At 31.2% G+C, this 24,247-nt stretch overlaps 2 protein-coding genes across 2 annotated transcripts; one reads left to right on the top strand and one right to left on the bottom strand.

The window, feature by feature from the left end:
- Window positions 1–5,965: 5,965 nt before the first annotated feature.
- LOC132308778 (uncharacterized) lies at window positions 5,966–15,520 on the top strand. The gene is made up of 15 exons (XM_059806993.1): window positions 5,966–6,217; window positions 6,817–6,944; window positions 7,076–7,147; window positions 7,229–7,342; window positions 9,325–9,393; window positions 9,488–9,544; window positions 9,992–10,045; window positions 10,154–10,216; window positions 10,370–10,432; window positions 11,360–11,524; window positions 11,602–11,757; window positions 13,383–13,463; window positions 13,627–13,688; window positions 13,828–13,944; window positions 15,211–15,520. Exons 1-14 carry the CDS (start codon window positions 6,049–6,051, stop codon window positions 13,907–13,909), a joined length of 1,335 nt encoding a protein of 444 aa, XP_059662976.1. The 5' UTR covers window positions 5,966–6,048; the 3' UTR covers window positions 13,910–13,944; window positions 15,211–15,520.
- Window positions 15,521–18,646: 3,126 nt separating this feature from the next.
- LOC132310017 (NAC domain-containing protein 100) lies at window positions 18,647–21,650 on the bottom strand. The gene is made up of 3 exons (XM_059808259.1): window positions 21,479–21,650; window positions 20,466–20,737; window positions 18,647–19,207 (listed from the first exon to the last, which is right to left on the bottom strand). The coding sequence occupies exons 1-3, from the start codon at window positions 21,648–21,650 to the stop codon at window positions 18,647–18,649; spliced, it is 1,005 nt and encodes a 334-aa protein (XP_059664242.1).
- Between the last annotated feature and the right edge of the window lie 2,597 nt (window positions 21,651–24,247).

Here is a 24,247-nt window from a genome sequence, read left to right as displayed (position 1 = left end):
TTTGAAGTGAGTACAATAAGTTATATTATAAATTGTAAGGTTTTAATTATAAGTTAATCATTTTATAAAATTGTACTTACAAATATTTTTATTTATTTATTTTTTCAATTTTATGATAAATTGATAGTAATAATAAAATTCGGATAAATGGTATAATTAATTTTTTGATAAAAGAAAAGATAATAAAAATAATTTAATAAGAAGTCGCAAAATTAATGAGAAAGGATAAACGGTCTTTTGTGATGGTTTGTCATTAATTGCAACAAATTAATAGTTCGAAGGGGCAATTTGTAGTTCAATTTTTTTTTTTTTTTTTTTGCACTTTACTTTAAATAATATTCTGTATTTTCTTTATTTAAAATCTCTTATAAATATTAATATTGATATAAAACAATATATTGTTTTCAAAACATGTATATAAAAAAATTATGGTAGAAAATTTACCCATTAATTCCAATTGTAAGGAAAAGAACTATACAATTTTGTTACGACAATTAAGTTATACTTTTTGGTAAATATTTTCAATTAAGGTTGCGTTTGTTTGGATATAAAATATTTTCTAGAAAAATATATATTTTTATTCTTTGGCGTTTGGTTGTCGTAAAATATATTTATAGGAAAAAAATATTAAAACTTAATAAAATAAGTAACTCATCAATTTTCGGCAAGTTATTTTACTTGTCCCGCTCGACAGACTTAACCTCAATCTCGATTTGGACCTTTGTCAAACATTGAGAAATAAAATAAAAAATATATATTTTACTTGAAAAACATTGGTTTTCTTCCAATATTGTCCTTCTTTTTATAAAAGGACAATACTTGCCTACTCACCGGTGAGTAGAAAGTTCATACTTACCCTGATGTGGTGCAAAATTATAGGAACACAAGTCCCTATAATATAAAATAATAAAAATTAAAATATTTGAGAGGTTATCCGGATTAAATTTAATATGATCCAAATCTAACTCCCCCACCTCTCTCTCCCAAGCTACTTTGGTTTTATCTTTTTATCCCAAGGGAGTGAATGAGAAGGGATCTTGTCGATAAAAAAATATTTTAAGCTAAATTTTTTAAATAAAATAATATTACATGATATAAACAAAGTTCAGAATGATTAATAAAAAAAATAACTATAAATGTAATGAGACATAGATATTTGTTTTCCGCCAAAAGAAAAATAAAATAAGAAATAAGCAATAACAATCTATCCTGCAATCAATCAACAAATCATCTATCAAATCATGTGAACTAAATTTTATTTAATTGGGTGTACTTTAGATAAATATAATTGATAAATATTTATAAGGATTACACATTAAATCATGAAAGATATAACTCAAAACTTATAATATTAGTATATTAAGATTTTGCCAGAGTAGTTTGAGAGAGAGAGGGGGAGGAAGAGAGAGTAAATTAGGATTTTATTTTTCATCATTTTGACCGGATAAGCATTCAATTTTATTAATTTTTATTATTTTCTATTGTAGGGATATTTGTCACACTACTTTTGCGCCACAATAGGGATAAGCATGAATTTTCTACTCACCAATGCGCAGGCAAGTATTGTCCTTTATAAAATATCATTAATGTCATTTTATTAAATAAAAGAACATAATGATAAAAAAAAAATTATACTATCTCAGACACAACTTACATTTTATATATATATATATATATATATATCATAAACTTAAATTTACGTAAACTTATTTTTAATTATTGAAATCACTTATTTGTAAAACAATATAAAATAGGAAGGAAAAAAAAGGGTGAAAGGATATTTAACAATTCATTAATTGTTCACGAATACACTTCATATATGAACAAATAAAAAAATATTGTGGAACTTTTTTGGGCTTTTAAAAATATATATTTTTATTAAAATTGGTTTAATTTAAATAACTTGTTAAATATTTGTTTAAAAAGACTAATTTTGGTGACATTTAAAAGTATTTGTTTTTTCATTATTATTAAAAATCAAAACTAATTACAAAAATAGAGTTAATAGATATAACTAGTATTGTGATAAGAAAATAACATTGAAGGCATTTATGAGAAAGGGTAATATTAATTAATAAAATTTTGAATTTAGGCTTCGTTTGTTTGGACGTTAAATATTTTTCAGAAATTTTTTTTTATTTTTTATTTTTATGTTTAGTTGTCATAAAATATTTACGAAGAAAAAAAAATATTAAAATTTAACAAACATAACTTATTTATCAATTTCGGGGCAAGTTATTTCACATGTTCGTCAAATGGACTCGACCTCAATCTCAACGTAGACCTTTGTCAAACAATAATAAAATAAAATAAAAAAATTACTTGAAAAAGAAAAATATTTTTTTAAAAAAATATTTCACGTCGAAACAAACGGATAGTTAAAAATATTTATTGAAGTAGGACTTTATGGTCTTTCTAAATTTTCTTATAACTTATGTCTTTACAACCAAAAATAAGACTAATCGGCATAGTTAGTAAAATATGGTACGGAAAAAATATAGGTACGAAAACGTACGAGTATAATTCGATATTTTTTTAAAAATACGTTTAAAAGTTTTGGCAAAAAAAATACAGAGATGTAAAAATATGAATACGAATACATACGTGTATAATACATTATATACTCTAAAAATTCGGGATCAAAAATTCGGCTATACACATCGTATTATTTTCTTTTATATATATATATATATATATATATATTTGTAAGGATAATAAAGAATATGTAACAAATAATGAAATAAATATATTACAATTAACACTATCACAATAATCATAAAAATAAAAAAAAAATTATAAGTATATAATGTAATATTCTACTAAAACATCTGGGGGGTGTGGTGATCTACAAACTTCTGAAATAATAATAATAATAAAGATATTAACAAAATTTAAAAGATCTCACAACAAAACAAAAATCTATAAATATCTACAAATATTAATAAAAACTTATGATTCTTCAAGATTGTAGTGTTTCATATACATATATATATATATATATATATATATATCTTTCATTGCTTTGATTAAATATCATAATTGGAGTGATTACAATAAGAAATTGCACAACAAATAACATTATTTTGATGGCTTGAAAGATAATGGCTATACCAAGCAAAAGAGGGTACAAAACACAATAATTTGCACAACAAATAACATTATTTTGATGGTTTAAAAAATAATGGCTATACTAAGTAAAAGAGGATAGAAAAGACAATATTTTGTATTTTAGAAAAATACGTTATTAGAAACGTGAATTTTGTAAACAAAAATAATAATAATTAGGTTACGAATTAAACGGAGTAACCAAAACAAATAAACGAATAAACGCCGTTAGATACGGGGTGATGAAAAAAAATGCGTATTTTACCGTGTCTTTTAACTCTAATCGATAAACAGAAGTATTTTTTTAAAATTCGTACGTATGCGTTTAATTCACGTATCATACGCGCATTAACTAACTAGACTAACCGGTAATTAATCGCAATTTAAAAAAAAAAATTTGCTGATAAGATGTAGAGTGTTAGTTTATTTATACTCCGTGTGTATATATATACATATATATATATATATATATATATACTATTTTTTCACCGGACTAGGTTAACTTATCTTATTTTTTAAACCTCTGTAGTGGTTGGACGATTGGGACCACGGACGTTAAACTACGTAAGTGTCACCTTGTTATGCGTACCTTATATATGATGTACTTATTTGTCTGTCGCTCTCGCCAACTACCACGTGTCCAAATAAAACCAACCTACTCGGTTCCAACCGAAAGGTGTCAGTGGATTAATCTAAATCACCATCAAAACTAAAGGGAATGGTTTGTCGCCCAAGTTTTTTCTCATCAACAAGTTCCAATCTAACGGCTCAAACGTGTATCATCAATATTTTATTTTATTTTTATTTTGCGTGTGTGATGAGAATGTTATAAATTAATGGTTAGTACTAAAATCGAACTTCCACAAAAAACAAATAGTAAATTTACCGCTTGAATTAGGAAAGTGTATCATCAAATTTATTTATTTATTCTTGTGACAAGAATATTATAAATTAGTGGATAGCACTAAAATCGGACTCCCACAAATAACAAATAATAAATCTACCATTTGAACTAGGAAGGCATTCATAACGTGTCGTCAAACTTGACCTTAATGCATAATTTCAATAAAAGAAAAAAAAAGATGTAGAATACGATAGAATAATAATAATAACAATATGGTGTGTTTCTAACTTTGAAGACCTTATGGATAAATATAAGAGAAAAGATATTCAGTGGAAAAAAAAAATGGAAAAACAAAGTAGAAAGTTTCGCTTATTAAATATTAGCCCCTTTTGGGATTGTATTTTCAGCCTACAAAAACGCGTTGAATTAAAAAAATAATGTTTAGTGGTGTTTGGTGAAAGAAAAAACCGCGTTTAAAGAGTAGATGTTTGATTAAAAAAAAAATTGCATTTTGATGAAGTTAGGGATTAGAGTTTCTGAAATTACGTTATGGGTAGAGAGGTTAGTATACGTCTACTCCCTCTATAATTTTTTTAATTACACATTAACCTAGGTTAAAAAGTTTAACTAATGGATATAACCCATAAACACACCGTATCTTGTGGGTCTGCACATATCCTACAAATATATATTTATATATAGATATAAAAAGTTTTGAACATTGGATTATTTCATTTTAAGTTTTTCTATTACTTGTAAAAAATAAAAAATCACAAAATATTCACAGACTAATGGGATTCAAATACTACAACACATATCTGGTAAAATTTTATTATTAAATATCTTATGTAAAACATTATTTAGTTAAAATTTATTATTAAATATTATATGTGTAAATATGCTATTTTATTACTAAAAAAAATCAAATATCAACCAAAAATTAATATTTTAATTATTTATACTTGAGAGTAATGCAAATGTTTATTACTACAATATGGATAATATAGTAAAATTAGTAATCGAAGTATTTTAAACAAATTGTTACCAAATAAATTTAAAAGTACTTTAAATATAAAAAAATACGTTATATAATGTATTATCAAACACCTAATATACTTTTTAATGACAGGTCTAAAACATAGCAAAAACACGAATTACATTAGACACAATAATTTTTTCAATAACTAATAAGGAAGTGATACTTATTTATCTAATAAATATACGTTATCACTTTTGAAATAAATGATATTGTTACCTACTAACTCAATTATTGATTTATGTGCATTGTGTAGCATTTATCTAATAAAAATTATGAATTTCACTTCTCTAAATAGTAGTATAACAAAATCACTTTTCAAAAGTGTAGATTATTAGTGTATTTTTAATAATATTTTATTTTTATTTATAAAAAAATAAGTGTGGAATGTGAATAGAAAAATGATATAACCAACTAGTATATTTAGAATTTAAGTACAGCAGAATTAAGTCATAAATATTAAAAATTTAAACAAGAATGTATGAAAAATGTGAAAGTGAGAGCGCGCTCAAAACGTTAAAAGTTAATTTATTAAAAATAATTATGTTAGTTAATATATATTTATATATATATATAAAAGGTGAGAACAATATCGGTTGAAAAGTGTAATGCACACTTCATTTTCTAATAGGTGAATGTAAAACACTAATACAAGTTGGCTTTGCATACTTAGATGCACTTGAGTGAGAATGCATTGACTTCAAACTTTGACTTTAATGGGTTTCTTTGGTGAATGTAACGTTAATAAAGTGTTCAAAAGTGAAATGGACTTAAAAATGCTAGTACTCTATTTCAAAATATATATATATTTTTCCATAACCCTGGTTTTATAACAACCGAAACAGGGAAAAAGAAAACAAACACAAGTCAGAGGGGGCTAGTACTCTATTTTGGGTAGGTAGTTTTTGAAAGAAACAAAAAAAAAAAAGTATTTGATTTTTAAAATATATTTGGAAGCAAACGTCGAGAAAAAAAAAAAAAAAAAAAAAAAAAAAAAAAAAGGTCCTAAACTCATAATCTGAACGAGTCTCGGTGGAGAGGTCTCTTGTTGGCTCTCCATTCCATGGCGACCTCAAGACTCCTCACACTCTTCATCTTTCTTGCCCTAATTTTCACGAAGATCGGAGCAGATTCTTCAATCACCGGAGAAGAAGTCGGATCGGATGGCTCTGATTCGTCGTCGTCTCTTAAGATCGAGTTGGATCAACTCAAGTCTAAGATCCATTCCCTTGGTTGTTCTCTCCTCCTATTACTACTCTTTTGATGCTGCAACTATATCTGTATATATATTACATACGTAATACCTTCACACACATATATATAGAAGTAAAAGTATATATATGTGAATTTGACTTTTATTAATCCTGTTCATATAATTCAAATTTGAGGGCCTTTTATTAATCATCGATAGTAATTCTTAGACTAAAATCGACCAGGTTTCTGTATAACACAAAATTTGAGAATTATGTTTTGGTTTAGAGACTTATGTTTCATTTATAACCGTGTAATATTGTACTATTTGCCAAGTTTTTTTTCTCTATAATTTGCCTATTGGAAACCAAATTAAAATGTAGAAATAATTTGACTACGTATATACAATGTCCGAGAGTGTGAAACAAAACCCACCTACAAAAAAGAAAGAAACAAAAAGGGCAACATTATAAACGTTAAATGAACTATGTGGAGAGTTTTTCTTGCTTTTAGTTCATGGTATGCTCATTGTGATTTGTTTAGTTTATGTTTTTGATTTGATAGTGATGTTAATTTTTCTTATTTTTGCTCGTTTGGTTATTGTGTTGTTGTGTTCCTCTGTCTCCATTTGCTACTGAAGAATCATGGGTTGATGAAAAAGCCCAAGAACTGAAAAGCAAAGACGAGACTATAGCAGAGAAGGAAAAGATCATCCAGGAGAAGTCAATTAGCATTGCATCGTTGCAGAAGGAGATATCATCCTTCCAGGTGAGATTTTAGAATTTCTCAATAGTCCTGCTGTTTGTAATATTGCTTGTTCAATTTTGAGTCGAACAATAATAACTTTTTTGCTCATTCTCCAAGTGTTATTAAAAATCTGTGATTGGAATTTTGTTTAGGAAAAAGGGAAGCTAGATGTTGACAGTCGGGTGGAAAAGGCTTATGCTCGGGCTGCCGAACTAGAGAAGCAGGTCAAGTCATGAGCAAACCACGCAATTTAATTAAAGGCAACTATTGTTGGTTATGTGCTATAAATTCTATCTCCCATGCAGGTTGACATACTTAAAAAGGAAATAGAAACAAAAGATAAGGAAAAAGACGCCCTAGAAGTGAAGAGAAATGAATCCAAGGAGAAAGGGCACAAATTGAATTTGAAACTCGAGAATGTAAGTTCTTTGTTTATATCACTGTGACTATAATTTTAGTCATCATTTATTTTGTACTCAATAATGTTTTGGCATTGCAAAATATAAAATTGTATCATACTTAATAAGAGATATTCATCTCATTTGCAGTTGTTAAGGAGTTTTGATCTATTAAATATTTATTGTGGTCCTATATGATGCATCTAAGTAATTATCCAACATGATTAAGGAAGACCACTATACGTACCGGTTAGGAAGAGTGACATAATCCACATTAAGGGTAATGATGAGAGATGGGAATACTGAAATTAACACAGGTAGAATTAGTGAGTAAAAACATGATAACACGTGGTTTAATCGAGACTATGACCTTAGGTGGAGGAGAAAAGGCTTTGCAAAGTTGACTAAGCTATATATTCATATAGCATATTTAGTCATTTTCTTACTTATAAAAGAAAACATATTTAATCATTTTGATAAGCCATATGGGTCTATATCAAATTTCAAACATTGCGAGCAAATGCAATGGTGGAAATGTTGCTTCATAACCTCCATATTTTCATAAGAGTGCTCATGAGCCTTTTCTATGCCCTAAGAATAAAGATGGAAATAAGTAGAAAACTCCTTATAACCACAAGAAGGGGAGCCCGTTCTATGCCCGGAACAAGATGAGCGTGGGAGAACAAACATCTCGTAAAATAGCAATATTAACGATCTTATAACTTTGTTAATAAATGTGGAGTCCAGTAAATTGCTTTTGAGATCAAGTGATCAACAATAAATGATGACTTGTTCTATCTTTCTCTCTCCATGTTGGGACAAGCCCATGACTTACTGCCAAAAAATGTACCTCCACCATGTGAACACACACACATATGCAATATATCTGCCATGTGAGGAGATATTCTCCAGTAGAGAGTTCTTTGTATCTACAATGTGAATCTTTTGTAATACTATTTCAGCTTTGTAATATACCATCTGTAGCAATAAACTTGTAATCACATCTTTGTTCCCTTTTGGATGTACTTTATATCTGTTTTAACATTAGTATTAGTTTTTTAAGTGCTGTTATATCAGTTTTTCAGGGCAGTTTTTTACATAGGTCTTTAGTTTAATAGTGTGTTAGTGTTCTTGATGGCAATATTAGTTAGTTGATTAGTAGCTTTATTAGTGTTGTTGTAGTGGTATCATGGTCAATAAAACTACTAATTAACTGATTTATACTTATCAAACTAATTACAATACTTAAAAAAAATCTAATACTAATGCTAAAATAAATATAAAGTATAACCAAAAGAGAGCAAAGCTATGATTCCGGATTACTAACAAGTTGTTGGACATTGTATTATACAAAGCTGAAACTGTATTACAAAGGATTTACACTGTCGATGCAAAGAACTCTATAGTCTCAAACTTAGTTTTCTCACTATAATACAAGATTTTCTTTAGGAGTCCTTCCACAATATTTCATGCACAAAAACTTCCCATTTAGGCCAGTGTCCTTTACGTGTCATGTATCTTTTAGAAGGTGTCTTTGTGCTTTTGGGTTGGAGGTATCTCTTCACATGGCTGATATATTTCTTAGATGTATGTGTGTTTTCACATGAAGGATGCTTGTCTTCATATGGTTGCTATTGTTTTTGGTTTACTTTTAATGCATTAACACATTGTTCATGAACATAAGGATTTTCATTGCAATTTTGCGTCTATTCTGGGAGAAGAGAAAGTTGAATATACTAAAATGGTGGAGTACAAGAGGAAAACTCTCTCTCTTGCTATAGAATTTCGAATTTTAGTAACATTGTGTACGCTTATTGTCGCAGTTGGGTTATTTTAGATTTTCCTTTTATATGTACCGGAATGAGTTTATGCAACCAGTTCTTCTTTTTGTCATGAGACTTGAGTTTCGCTAAAATTTGATCAAGTGAAGTCATCTTTTGAAGGTGATAAATGATATTATTTAGTGTGCTTATTTTATTTTCCTGTTATGTTTCTTTTTGCAGCTACAAAAGATCATTGATGAACAAAAGGCCAAAATTCAAAAGACTGAACGTGCTCTTGCAGTTGCTGAGGTACACTAGTTAGTGTTGCTAATACTTGTATGATATTATATGCCCAGGTGATGGTGATTACATATATTTTCTTTCCAAATGAAATTCTTTTCAGGAAGAAATGCTGAAGGCAAAGATCGAGGCCACATCAAAAACTAAGGATCTAGTAGAGGTAAGAAACATAATTGGTTTACTCTATGATTCAGTTCATCTCTTTGTGTGCTTATTTTCTTTGTTGGCCTCTTATGAGTCTCACAAGTAGTTTTGGTTCAAGTGCTTGAATCAACCCTTACCCATTTGGAAGTGGAACGATTTTGTTTGCTCCTAGTGGTTATTACTGCAGAATTACCAACTACATAGGTCATGAGCCGTGCAAAGCTTGAAAAAAAAAAGGCACTGCCTTAACTTCTATTGACTTATATTGTACAGTATGTGGTTTAGTTAACTGGATTGTGCTTTGTGTACTGTTATTGCAATTTGCATTAGAGACACGGTGCATCATGTTTGATGTATTCACAAATTCAAAATCGCTTCACCATGGGATAGCATTTGGAAAATGAAATTTCAGACAACTTTTTTGTTGTTGTATTACTTGACATAATATGTGATCCATTATTAGGTTCATGGTGCATGGCTTCCACCTTGGCTTGCGGTTCATTCAGGTCGTTGTCAGGTAAACTTTTGGTGTATATGGTGTAATTCACCATGAGCACTTCTTTTGAGTTTTGGTTATTTTACTTCTTTCTTTTTCTGTATTTTTGACTATTTTTCTAACTTGTAGTCATTTGTTGAGACACATTGGAAGGAGTATGGAAAACCTACTGTGGATGCATTGATGCAAAAGGTACTGTTTCTCTGGGTTTCTAGGTCAATAATTAGTTTATCTTCCACAGTAGCTGCTGATTATGTTGTCTAGTAACATGTGTTATCAGTTAATATCGCCAATCAATTCCTCTGGGATTCATTAAACAACTAACATTGTTTTTTAAACTTACAGGCCCTGGAGAAGAAAGCCCAAGCTGGAAAGTGGGCTGCACCCCACATGGAAACAATTAAAACTGTAAGCCATCTCTACATATTTATCGATTTTGTGCTGATGATCCTCTGCGATTATATGGTAGTTTCACATGCCTTTTAACTCTGCTTCACCGGTAAAGTTATCCAATTTTAAAATCAGAAATTAATGGATTGGGTGGTTGCTGGAGCTGTAACTCAGTGGGTTTGGCTGGGTTGAAGTTCATGTTGCTCAACCCAGGTTTTGAGTGTGCTGCCTGAATACCTTGGGTTGGGATTGCCCAGTGCAAGTTGGGTGAACCACATTGGTCAATTCAATTGGTTAGGGTGGAATTATCACCATTCTTTTGAATGGCTCTACATACTTTAGAACGCAATTACCATATAAAGTAATGATATAAGTCACTTTGAAATAAATTTCAATATTAGAGCCAAAAAAGTAATGGGGAAACTCGAATGACATCATGCAAGTTGATGAATAAATTGCAACTAAGAATGGAACTGGTATATATTGGGGCCTCTTATCATAATTATAATGTCCAATAGTAGAATGCATTTGCTTTATGTATATCAACATAAGTATGCTAGAGATATTATATATACATATAACACCATTGCCACACATTAGAATGGACCCAGGTTGATTGGATTGCCATGGCCTCAATCGTATTCCTACGGTTGTTGGCATTTTTCAGCTCAAGCCGAAGTCTATGCATAGAAACCTTGGCCCCAGCTTTTTTTTTAAAAAAATAAAAAATAAAAAAAATGATTAAGCTTGACTACTTTTTATGTATCAAAAAAAAAAAAACCTTGGCCCCAGCTTGTTCTTGGGCTGGGTTGGTTGGGCTCAAGTTGCCTTAGTTGCAGCCTCTGCTGGTTATGGGAATTTACTTATTCCTAGAGAATTTGCTTATTCCTAGAGAATTTACTTTTTCCAAATATTTTCTTATTTATTTTGTTTCGCCATGTGAAGCAATTGATCCCAGCTGTAAAGGAGCAGTGGTTGGTGATGACAACGTATGTTGAACCACATGTGAAATCACTAACCACAAAAACTGTAGAGGTTTACGAGGCATCCAGAAGTACTATAACACCACATATTATCAAAACACAAGAAGTTTTCGACCCTTACTTTCAGGTATACTTTATTATACCTGTTCTCCTTTTTTTACCTGTTCTATGACATGCATACTCAGTGAGTTAATTTGGTGGCAGGAAGTTAAGAAGTTCAGCCAGCCGTATATTGATCAGGTTGCCACTGTGGCAAAACCTCATGTTGATAAAGCACATGATGCTTTGAAGCCCTATAAAACGAAGGTAGTTCATGCTTGTAGGAAGTTTCTTGAATCTGCAAGTATGTACCATCATCAGGTATGTATTTGCTATTCTGTTCTCTTACTCCAGTGATTGATGTATATTTTTAGCTTTTCCATAAGTTTATTTTTTCTATCCATGGTCTCCTCTAGGTGCTGGTAGTCTTCTTTGTGGGGCTTGGTGAGAGATGGGACACAAACTTTATTTTGTCTTAAAAGGGATCCATTACTCAATGACAATCTTATCGTGTAAAATAAATAAATGAATAAAGAGCTTCATAAACTTCTAAGCATCTGGATATCGACGAATTCTACCAATTTTAGGAATAATCTTGCTTAGCAAGATCTTTAATTTTTTTCTATTTAGTGGAATAAATTATATTCCTTTGATAAGTATATTCTTTTACTAGTGCCAAAAAGGGGGCATAACCTATGTGGTCACATGAGGAGTAGAAATTTATAGTAAAAAATCAAAAGAAAATACTCATATTCCAAAAAGTCAACTGAAGGACCTGTGGAGTTCATCTTAACCCCTTCCAAACTCCTATTGCATTTCCTTCAGATGTACCACATAGGATGTGGAAGGGCCCAAAGCTTCAGAGCAACATTATAATGAAAAAGGAGAAGATTAGCTGTTACCTCATCTCCCTTACACTTGTGGAACCAGGCTTACATTTGATATCCTCTATGCTTCAGATTAGTCTATCATGAGGATTGGCTCCACAGCTGCTGATCATGCATTAAACACCATCATCAAGGTACTATTTGAATGCCCAATACTTCATGGCGATTCGTCTCTACCGTGCATTGAGTGAACAATATTCATATCTGACATTAAGTACCCTATTATTGGTTGCTTTCCATGTGACCAAATTTCCCCTCCCTCCTTTATGCGAACCTCTTGAAGCAACTGTAGTAGCTTGCCCATTGAGTCCAACTATCAATTCTGGAAAGCTCAGGGGCCCATACCACTCCGTTCGAGGATGAAGCAAAGTTAGCTATTCCAGTGCCTTCACTCATAGGAGATAGCTTAGGCCATCTAAACTATCATTTAAGGTTTTCTAGAGGCCTTGAAGTACTTCTCTTACTTTTATATCCTTTTGTACGTGTCTTTCAATGGTACCCTTAATGCCCCCTCCTATCCGGAATATTGTTTATACGACTCTAGATGAGGGCTTCCCTTGAGATTTGGTTCTCTTATGGGGTTTCACTCCATCTCTGATACTCCTTTGGGGGTTGTTTGGGTGGAAGAAACGCTTATGTGAGATTAGAATCCTTGTAGTGGCCTCTGAATCAACAATTAGCATTGTATCCCCTAGGCGAAGAATGCAGCCAAACGAATCTTGCCTTACCTAAGAACCTAATATTCCCCTGTAGCTAGTAGTTTCTTTTCATTTTCTTCCATGCATTGTTTTATGTTTTTCAGTTTTCTGAAAACAGAAAACTTTTCAAGTGGACCAGGCACATTTATTTAGGGCCTGCTTGGATCACTTTTCAGTTTTTAGTTTCCGGGAACAGTGTTCAGAAATCAATAGAAAACAGTTTTCAGTTTTTAGTTTCTTGGAATGTCTGGTGTTTCTTGTTAGAGATGGAATTAGCAGTCAATGTTTTTATATGGATGATACATACTATCGTACTGTCTTGGTTATAACATATCTGCCTACCCTCTTATGTCCTATTAAGGTTCAAGGCACTGTGCAAGAAACATTGAAAAAGCATGAGATGACAAGACCTCTTGCTACTAAAGAGTTAGTCTGGTTTGCGGTACGTATTTGTTGTTGTATTCTAATGCCTAATCTGTCCATTGCTTCCCCAAATTTTATTATTATTATTTTTTATTTGCTAATTTTTTTTTGATAAAGTATTTTTTATTTGGTATTTGCTTGGCATTTTATGTGCTTATCTGATTTGTAATCATATGCTTTAGGCTTCTGCTTTACTGGCTCTACCGATCATGATTCTGTTTAGAATTTGTTCATCCATTTTCTGGTCAGTTTTTTATCTGCAATTTTTATTTTTATTTTTTATATATTTGAAGTTATTGCTTGGCTTTTGCACTTTCCTTTCTCATAAAATATTTCACTAAGAAACTATAAGATCCTTTTTCTCTTCGACGTAACAATTGCAGCAAGAAGGCCAAGAAACCTATTCGAAATGGCAACTCGAACCATGCACGTCGAAAGGCTAAACGGGGACATTCTGAGAGATAGTGCAGTTTGATTCTCTTTCTTTTGGCACATTTGAGGTACACTTGCCAGTTTTTAGATTGAATGAATTTCAAGTTTTTTGAGAACTTCGTAAAGCCGGAGAGTCAAACTTGAATGAATATTGAGCATATGTACTTTCTGCTTTGGGTTATGTGCAGTTAATCAGCTAATGTTGTTGGAATAGGCAAAAATTATTCTAGTTTTTTTTCTTTTTGACTACTTTTTCTTTTTTGATAAGTTTTTTGACTACTTTTTAAGGAATCCCCTTTTGATCTAGTGAATACTGAACTTTCTGCCTTGGGTTAATAGTTATTGTTCGAAACTGTATAAGTGATAGTAAATAAAGTGGATAAGGCACAAGCCTAATTATAGAAAGTAGGGTACTGGCTTCGCTTCGGCTGGGAGACTTGCTCTATTACAGTAAAACCAAATAACTTCATGAACTGTCGTGTTTGATAATAATGATCTTATTGATATTCATATCCAATAGCCCTTATGAGAGGTTTTACGGTTCAAAAAGGATTAGTGAGTAAAGATAGCGGTACTCATAGCACCACCAGTCTCTCTCTCTCTCTCTCTCTCTATATGTATATTATATCACTACTGATCTCTTGCTCCTTAGCAAGTAGGAAGCTATGTGCACGACTAATATTGTGTCTCTTGGATGACATCCAATGGATGTAATCTAAACCATAATTTCTAGCACCTTTTGTTTCTTAAAACCAGGAATACCATTTTCAGGAAATATCCAAAAAAATGTGGTTCTTTGTAAATCACCCCAGGAGAGAAATTGCCAAGAGAACACGTTCTGCAGGCCAATCATCGGATATTCAATAAGCTATAATGTTTTTTTTTTTTTTAAGAATGAAATTTAGTTGACTTATTTATACACAATTTTTCATCAGTTGCAGTAACTAGATAAAGAACTTTTGATATCATGCATATACAAGGAGTTTTCCAATTTTAGAATTAGTTCTGAAGCCAATGATAATGATAGGATAAATGATTTAAGATATATTCAGTTATAATTACAAATCAGTTTGTTATAGATTAGGGTCCTGAATCACGTGACATATATAACTACATATATAACTACATTTTGGAACATTGAGATACTATTTCCAGATTGTCAATGAAGACCTCCAGGTCCTGTATTTTTAGTTAAAATTGAGATACTACAGCTACACATCCCGATATATATATATATATATATATATATAACTGTTATTTCAGTTGGTATTCTTGTAATAGGTTCTTAATTTAATACATCGTGGACTAAGCTTTTACCTTTCACCCTCTTGCAGATGGGGATGACGCTACTCTTGGCTTGGTTTTTGAAGATTTTAAGTCTGTGTGTTAGTGAATTCAGCTGCTGCGTTTCAAGTTCTTGCCTTATTTTATCTTTATTTTGTTTCTGTGCAGAAAATCTGGGTAACTCATGTATTCTGTTAATTTTGATGCTCTGCAGTCACGGTGTAATTTTCCTCTTAATGTCAAATTCTTTTTAGTTCAGATTTGGGTTGATAGTTTTTTAGTTCCACATCCCATTCATTGTTAAATTATAGATGTTTATTCTCATAAATATTTTTATACCCACTCTTCTCCTTACATTAATATGTGTGTGTATTTGGGAATATGTTTATTTATTAGTTTGTTATTTCTATCTAAACATCCATACCTACATTATTTACATAGCCTCCGTGCATGGCTCATAGAAACATCCAAGATGAAAGCATGCCAACCCCAAAGGGTTGAACTAGTTGGAAGAGTCTTGGGGGTACCTCGTGAAGTATCAGGTCTCGGGATTGATATTAATTTCTGCTAGGTACAAACAATTCTTTCGAGGGGAGTGTGTGAGTACCAACTAGGACAAAAAGAAAAGAAAAAAAGAAGCATGCCCAAGATTATATGAATATGAATATAAGCATCAATAGAAGAAGTTCCTGAGGGATGTGTCCTCACACATGATGCCTTTGATAAAATTATTTTGACATAGGGCAGTTTTCTTCCTAATAATATTGGTAACGAACGCCATCGGTGATTCTCAAGTCAGGGTATTTATTATTATTTTTTTTGAAAAATAAAGAAAAAAAGAAACCTGTAAATATCATCCAAGGGAATGAAAGTAAAGTTGCTTTGAACTTTTTACGAAATACTTGCCATTCTACTAAAGGCTGAGTTGTGTAAATAAGAACTTGTAAGAGTAAGAAACATAGAACATATACACACACTACCACCTTAGTTCTGAATGCCTGGAATTTGTATTCGTTCCTTTTAATTGAAACACCAATTTAATTTTTGATTTATTCGAACAACTATAAGTGTTTAACATAAATATTTTACACACCACATTCATTTTGTTTCTTTGAAGACTCGAATTCTTACCACCCACTTTGCAGAGGCGGCTCAATGTAACTAGAGGCTTTAGGCAAAAAATAAAAAGTGGTTTTTTCATATCCTAAATTTTTTGTTAGGTTTTGATTATTAGTTGTAACAAATTTATCAATAGCTCCCTTTTGAGATTGAATTAGTTTATCTAATCTTGGTTTTTTTTTTTTTTTTTTTTTTTTTTTTTTTTTTTTTTTCAAATCTGGATTCATACTTTCTAGTAGACATATTAAAAAATATGGGTAAAAATAGTTACAAGACTCACAACTCACAAACAAATATACAATTATATGAAAAATGTTCAAATTGAGATTTGAGACTAATGAATATTGAGTCAAGAAGAAAAAAAATTATAAAGTTGTAACGAGAGAGGACTGAGAAGTGAGAAGGGAGATGACTTATAACTTGTAAGTAACTTCTTGAGTTTGCTAAGAGAGGAGAGAAATCAGAATGAACGCAAGGATTAGGAATAAGAAAAAATAAATAAAAATCTTAAAAAAGGGAATATGGAAAGTTTCTTCACTTCCCCATATAACGGCTAAATATTTATTAAGATAGACAAAAAAAAAATATTGATGAGTTTAGGAGATAAAAAAAAAAAAAAAAAGATATTTTAGGAGATAAATAAATTAATGAGATATTTTAAGCTTGCTTAAAGTTTAATGAAAATATGTGAATGATGATAAAGGAGAGAGAAAACAAAAGTAAACAATTACAATATATTATATACACAAATTATAATATTTTGGGAACTTTTTATTAGTTAGGGCCTTAGGGGCGTCTAACTCGCCTAAGGCTCCACCCCTATCACTTTAAAAGATAGAAGATATATCACCATAACACAAGGCCCTGTGAAAACAAATAATCACCATTCTTAAAAACATTGTATTATTATTATCATATTTTTTTTCTTTAAAGGTTGTAGCTGATGTACCATTCCCGAGCCTTCCTTCTATAGTTAACCATTTGGAGAAGATAAGTTGTACTATTAGGTTAGAAGCCTTTTAGTAAAGTCTATTATGTGGCAAAAAAATATTAAATCCTAACTGTTGTATCCGTTGAATTAGTGAATATCTCTATTTTATTTGTTTGAATGAGAGTTATAATGATATAATTAGGGACGGAGACACGTTGAAATCAGTGAGGGCAATTGCCTCCACTGAATTTTTATTTATTTATTATTATTATATAATATTAAATTTTCTTATTTTCAATTATATACTTACAAAATTTTTTCTTTGTTTCCCTTAAAATTATAAAAAAATTACACTGAATTCAATTTTTTCCCCTCTCACAACTTCCTGTGGATGGGAAGTGGATGAATGGAAAGGAGGCTTAATGATAATAAAATATCATATTGTTAATGTTAATCCCATAATATTTTAACCACGATGGGTTCATCAATATATATTTTTTAGAATTAAATTCATGTACACCTCGTAGATTTGTCAATACTTCAATGAGGCTGCCTCACTCACATTTGCATAATTTTAATCAAGACTCCCTTTCAAATCTTGTCGGTTAACTTTGTTTATTGGGAAAATAAAATGACTAATATACCCTTTTGTAACAAACAATCCCTCTAGAACGTATATGTCGTTTTCACTCTCTCACTCTTCTCCTACAGGTCTCTCGATCTCTCTCCATATATATAGATATATACACATACAAACACACACATATGCTGCATTTCACCCTTTTGAGACTGCATGGTATATACATTAACATTACTGGATGCTCTTAACTTTCAATCACCAAGGCCAAATATTTATTAGGAACCTCTCTCTAGATGGCTCACAAGAGCCGATTTTTGTGAATAAAGTCTGATATCATTAAACCAAGTATGATATATAATCATATGATTTGAACCAAAACCAACTAAGGTATTTGTAGTTGAGGGATTCCCTGCCAAATGGCTCTTTTGTTGTGTCAAATATCAATTTCAGCCAAAAGAATACTCATAGTCCAAAGTGTTGGGGGCTTTGCTCCGTCCAATTCACATGACCCTTGCAAGACGCCCTCACAGTGGGTGTTGCTTTCATGGAAGAAATAATTAGTTGATTGAATGAAGCAAACAGAAGACTAGCTAATAGTAAAATCAAGCCAAATTTTTAACAAAATGTCTCTCTCTTTCTAACCCTTCACAACTAAAGGAAGAAAATGAAGGGGAAAAGAAAAAGAAATTTATTCCTAATTACAATATTGTAAATCTACCTAGTAGCACTGGGACACTTTTATCCATTCTCATTCAAATGGTGTGTGCGCCACAAACTTTCAATAACTAGGCATTTCTCTAACCCGGCCTAAACCGTCTTACCAAGTACTTAATCATACAGCACTTCACTCATTAAATCAATAGGTCGGCCAGTAATTATCTAGATCAACACAATGGTCCATGGTCATAAACCTGTTGTTGGTAGGACCATTTCCATTATTCATTTCATGACCACTATAATTAACTGCCTGATCACTTCCAGCAAGACCACCAGCACTCATCATGGTGGAATTCAAATCCTGCTGCTGATTATTCATGGAGGGTTGTGGTGGCATTGGGCGCAAAATTGTCTGCGCTGAGGTTGCACCACCGAGGTTTAAATTCAAGCCGGATATGGTGAAGCAGCTGCCTCCAGCTCCCACCGGGTAGTTTAGTACCTGGGATTGGACCGGAATGTTCATGGTGCTTGTTGAGCCGGCTCTTAGACTTAGAGCCCTTTGGAGCTCCGCCAGTTCTGCATTGCTCATGTAGTTTCTTCCGAAAGGGAACTGGCAAGCCTCGCCCTGCATCATCTGGGATGGCATCACATGACTTGGACCTATTTCCAGGTTGTAGGGATTCACTGCTCTTGTGTGGTTTGAGGAGTACTTTTTCGCGCCAGCGCTCTTCTGGAATACGCGGCAAACTACCCATTCATCCTGCTGCATATGTATAAACACATGTTACACATGTATGTAATGCAGAGTAAAATCAAACAGCTTGATTAACTAAAATGATCTCATTATATAGATACACTTTTTCAACTGCTATTTATTTAGACTTAATTCCCTAAATAGTTGGTTGGAATTAATTAAGTATCAATATTTTTCATACTAATACATACGGAGTATCACTTTAGTTACTACACATCAATGTTTCTTGGTCTATAACAATTTATGAATTGATGTGGATATGTTTGCATGAACAGTCTAGCTAGCTTCATCATATTCATGCTAACATAACAATCATTTTGTCTCTCAGTAGTTAGTTACACTAACTAAAAATGATTTGATTAAATATATATCCTTTTTAAACTAGTATTTAGACTGACTTACCGAAAAAAAAAAAAAAAAACTAGTATTTAGACTTAATTCCCATATCATTTTGTCTCTCAATAGTTTGTTGGAATTAAGTTTTTCAGTTTAATTACTAAAAATAATTTAATTTCAGGAAAAAAAAAATACTAAAAATCAATGCTTCTTGGTCTATAACAATTTATGTATTGATGTGGAATTGTGGATATGTTTGCATGAAGAGTCTAGCTTCATCATATTCATGCAAACTTAACCATCATCCTCTTCAGTAACTAGCAGTTTATTTAATTATGGATAAAAATCATGTATAGTTATTAGAAGAAACTTCAAGAGAAGGAATTCTAATTAAAATCATGTTATTATCTTTTTTTTTTTTTTTTTCTCTTTTTAAAATAACATCTAATTTTGATCAGTTCAAAAATAATTTTATTTTAGTCACTTGGATAATTTCATTTCATATATACTATTTCCACATTCATGGAATATATATATATATATATATATATCATTTCATTTCAGCCAGTCTTAGTAAAGGAGGATAAGCATAGCTCCAAATTAAGGAGCTTCTCATTTTCAAATATATCACTTTAATTATTTTAGATACAAACATGCATGGATAGTTTTGAAAAGAAATACCTGCTAGCTTAGAGCTTAATTTAGAGTCAATAAGATGAAGTTTTCTTGAAAAAAATATGAAGATGTTATTGATCTCATTTAATCGTTATATTCAGGTAATTATCATGATCATCTTAATTGACACAGAAAATTAAAATCAGAAAACAGAAAGGAAAAAAGATGAAGTAAATGCAACCATATATATTATAATATGAGAGGTAGAGAAAGGGTTTTGTTGAGGTGAGTTGAGAGTTATAATAATATATACCTTGGTGGTTCTAAAGCCGGTTTTGGTATGAAGACGGTATTCATGCATGACCCAATTGGTTTTCTCTCCTCTGGGAGCTCTCCCTCTGTAGAACACCAATGTCTTCTTCATCCCAACTAACTCTGAGCTTACACTGTTGAAGATCTCCTTGTCCTTGCCGGTGGTCTTCCAATAACCGGTGTTCGTTGCTCGGTTTGTTCTCACTCCAGTTGGGTACTTCCGGTCACGAAGGCTGAAGAAATACCACTCTTTCTCTCCCATCTTTGCCTTCCCTGATTTATTTATTTAGATGGAAAAACAAAAACACCATATTCAATTAAATAATATTCGATGATCCAGTTACATAAGTAATTATTTAGTAAGTTTGTTGAGAAAATAGAGAACCATACTTCATCATTAGCACAAGAAATCACTACACTGTTGAGACATCTAAAACTATAGCCAAAGTGAATCTTAAGCTAATTGGTTTGTCTACCCCAAAAGATTCCCATGAAAATTATGATAAGAAGAAGAATTTTTTTATTTTTTATTTAAAAAAAAAAAAAAAAAAAAAAACCATTGCTTGGACATGAGCAAGCATTTATATTGAGTTCATGCCATACTACACAAACTAGCATGTTTCATTAAAATGATACAAGTGATAGAAAGAGTGTTGAATACAATTTTATATTTATCATCCAAATTCATCAAACCTCAAAGGGTTAATTAAACCTGGATAATATGTACATCAAACAATTATATATATATATGTAGCTTATTTGCAATATATATATCATTGCATCTTGAAGGGTCAAATTAACTTGGATAAGAAGAAATAAATAACCAGAAAAAACTATATATTCTTCAACTTTTTCCTTCTTCCACTATGATTTTGTGGAACAAAATTTGGTAGATGTTGATGGAAACATGAGCTAAGACTTAAGACTGTTTTGCAAACATCCTCAAGATGTGAAAGTAGTTATATGATTACCAATGGTTTGATCGAAGATGAGGTTTGAGGTAACAACAACTACCTGGAAGATCCCACGGCTCGCACTTGTTGAGATCAACATCTCCAATGGCTCTTCCTGTAAAATTAGCATCCGAAATCTTATTCATGAGATAGTAAGTAATGAGCTCTTCATCCGTGGGATGAAACCGAAACCCCGGTGGTAGTGTTTCCTCCTTCACTTCTGATCCTTCCATTTCAAACTACTTTTAATTGAATATTTTCTAACTATGCTACTGTAATTTAAGAACTATGCTAAAAAACCCTAACAGACTCAAAAGCATACATGCATGTATAGAGAGAGAAAGAGAGATGGCAAAAAAGGGCTTCAAACACTCCCTAAATGAATCATATATTGTTCCTAAGAGAGAGAGAGATACTAAGCACCTAAAATTGGATCACTCTCTAGGAATGATTTATAGGTTTCTTGCATGAAGAAGATTGTGAATATTTGTACAAGATTGATAAGTTTTTCATAGTTTGTAGCTAGTTGGAAAAAGTTGGAGTGATATTTAGGGATATTCTAGCTAGGATAAGATTAAAGTACGAGTTTTTTGAAGCTTTTCTTGTTAAATATGAGCAACAAGTTTGGAATTTAAACTTGTGGATCTGGAGAAGGAAATTGAGAGAGAGAGTGTATAGGAAGCTCTCACCTACCATGGGTCTTAAGGTACACGGTATATAGTGGTCATGGGCAACCATCTATATACTATGGACTGTCATTGAGGAAATTCTTGTTTTACCATATAATTCCATTATTGCCCATTAGCAACAGTGTTAATGAAAATGACCATATATTTAAAAAAAATAAAAATAAAAATAAAAATTGAGTTTATATATATATAAAGGCGAAGAGACGACTTTTATATTCACGTGCGCGGCTTCTAAGAAATTGTTGATATTCAAATGATCGAATTTGATTAGACCTAATATTTTATGAGGCATCAGACCTGAATAATTTAACACTCAAGTCAATCCCTCAAATTTCAATATATATATTGTTGCGGTAACATGTGAAAAAGTTTTATGAATAAAAGTTGTGAGTTGAAGATCCAGTGATTTTTGCTAAATCATGTTCTTTATCGTTATAGTAGTATATAACAAAGCAAAAGTTAAAAGAAAAGCATAATTAAGAACAAGGTTTTGTGATACTTCTATTTCTTTGTTTTTTGACGTAGAAAATAAAGAGTTCATGTCCCGATCAAGTTATTGAATGTGTGAGTTTCTTGCTAAGAAAATAAAATAAAATAAAAAAATTGTGACTATTAAAAATTGTAATACAAAGATGAGGTTGTTTCATCAGTCTCATATCCCAATAATTGGGGCGAGCCAATCATCATGCCATGCTAATACAATCTGAGTTTGAAAAATTATTGCAGGCACATCGTTGATAGGTCCTACAAGTACGTGCACTGTTTACACCTTAAAAGTCAGCTTCGTTAATTTTATTGGCTCTAATTTTTTATTTTTATTTTTATTTTTTATGATGAAAAATATTGTTAAGATTACTAGAAAAATAATATTACACGAACATAATTATTTTCATATATAGAATTCCATATAGCTAGATCATTCTGTATATGAAAGATTTATTATATAATATTTCTTTTTATAGCATTGTAAAAAAAATTAAACGAGTTACAGTCTGCAAGAATATACAACGTAACAATTTTTCTTGGTATTAAATATATTTTTTTGACTCTCCTTTGTTTGCTTATGACCAGAATTCTTCTGCTTGATGATAAATTTACCAATTTTTTCCTAGACAAACTTCAACCATCCCTTCTCCTTTGAAAACTCGCGCGTGTGTATATATATATATATATATATATATATATATTTTTTCCCTGACAATTAACTCTTGACAGAATTGAATTCTCGCCATCTCCTTTGAAAGAATAAGTGAACAAAACTTAAAGAAAACAAAAAACGAAAAAACAAAAGATGTATATCTTATCACAAAAATAAACATAAGCGGGTATATTATTAGCTAAAACTAAAAGATGGATGGAATTAATAAATAAAAAACATAAATCACAAATGTGAATGCAAATACTAGTTAATACAATGAATATGTAGGTAGTAAAGTTGGACATGCAAATATGAGAAAGTCAGGTATGCTTAATTTGTTGACCACTGCACGGAAACCGCGTTTACATTATTCAGATCAATTTAAGAACATGAACCACCTACACCACTATAGGGTGGTATACATGGTCGTCATGAGACCCAATAAACGAATTCAAGCCTAGTCACTCATAGCTAGGGCCCACAAATTTAGATGGAAGATTAGGAAATATTTCATAAAGTGTCCGTATACGCATCTGATTAATTTTATGTAAGTAAGCGATATCAGTCACGGTCGTTGTATCAGTAGCGATACAACGAACTCGGATAAAGTCGGTATAAACTAGCCGATACGGGTCGCATATCGGATTTAAAAAAAAATCGCGGATGATACAGCGAACCATAGTAAGAGATGATGTCATCATGACATTAGCGATATTAATAACATCATCACAATGATATTAGTTCGCACACACATAAAACAGTCGGATATGTTCGACTTCAAATTATTATCCTTGGATCAATAATAATAATAATAATAGTTGTGTAGTCTCCTGCGTCGGAAACATCCAAATCTGTTTTTTTAAAGCATAAAGAAAAAACTGAGATTCGTGAGTCCATATATATGTAACTGAAAAACCTGAAATTTTCTTTCTCAACTTTAGATTAAAATTGAATTTGGGAATACATTATATGTATAAATATATATAATAATATACATGTTGCA

Source organism: Cornus florida, unplaced genomic scaffold (assembly GCF_030987335.1).
Source record: "Cornus florida cultivar Cherokee Brave unplaced genomic scaffold, ASM3098733v1 CherokeeBrave_3.0.0_Hap2_Chr05, whole genome shotgun sequence".
In the NCBI taxonomy this organism is placed as follows: Eukaryota; Viridiplantae; Streptophyta; class Magnoliopsida; order Cornales; family Cornaceae; genus Cornus; species Cornus florida.
This window is presented reverse-complemented; position numbering and strand designations above follow the sequence as displayed.

Bases quoted from the DNA above. Each gene is read 5' to 3' on its own strand.
- LOC132308778 (XM_059806993.1), top strand. From the start codon at position 6,049: ATGGCGACCTCAAGACTCCTCACACTCTTCATCTTTCTTGCCCTAATT. The intron at 6,945-7,075 runs GTGAGATTTTAG...AATTTTGTTTAG, and splicing joins AGGAGATATCATCCTTCCAG to GAAAAAGGGAAGCTAGATGT. The intron at 10,433-11,359 runs GTAAGCCATCTC...CGCCATGTGAAG, and splicing joins ACATGGAAACAATTAAAACT to CAATTGATCCCAGCTGTAAA.
- LOC132310017 (XM_059808259.1), bottom strand. From the start codon at position 21,650: ATGGAAGGATCAGAAGTGAAGGAGGAAACACTACCACCGGGGTTTCGG. The intron at 20,738-21,478 runs GTAGTTGTTGTT...TAAATAAATCAG, and splicing joins CGAGCCGTGGGATCTTCCAG to GGAAGGCAAAGATGGGAGAG. The intron at 19,208-20,465 runs GTATATATTATT...CATATGCAGCAG, and splicing joins CCGGCTTTAGAACCACCAAG to GATGAATGGGTAGTTTGCCG.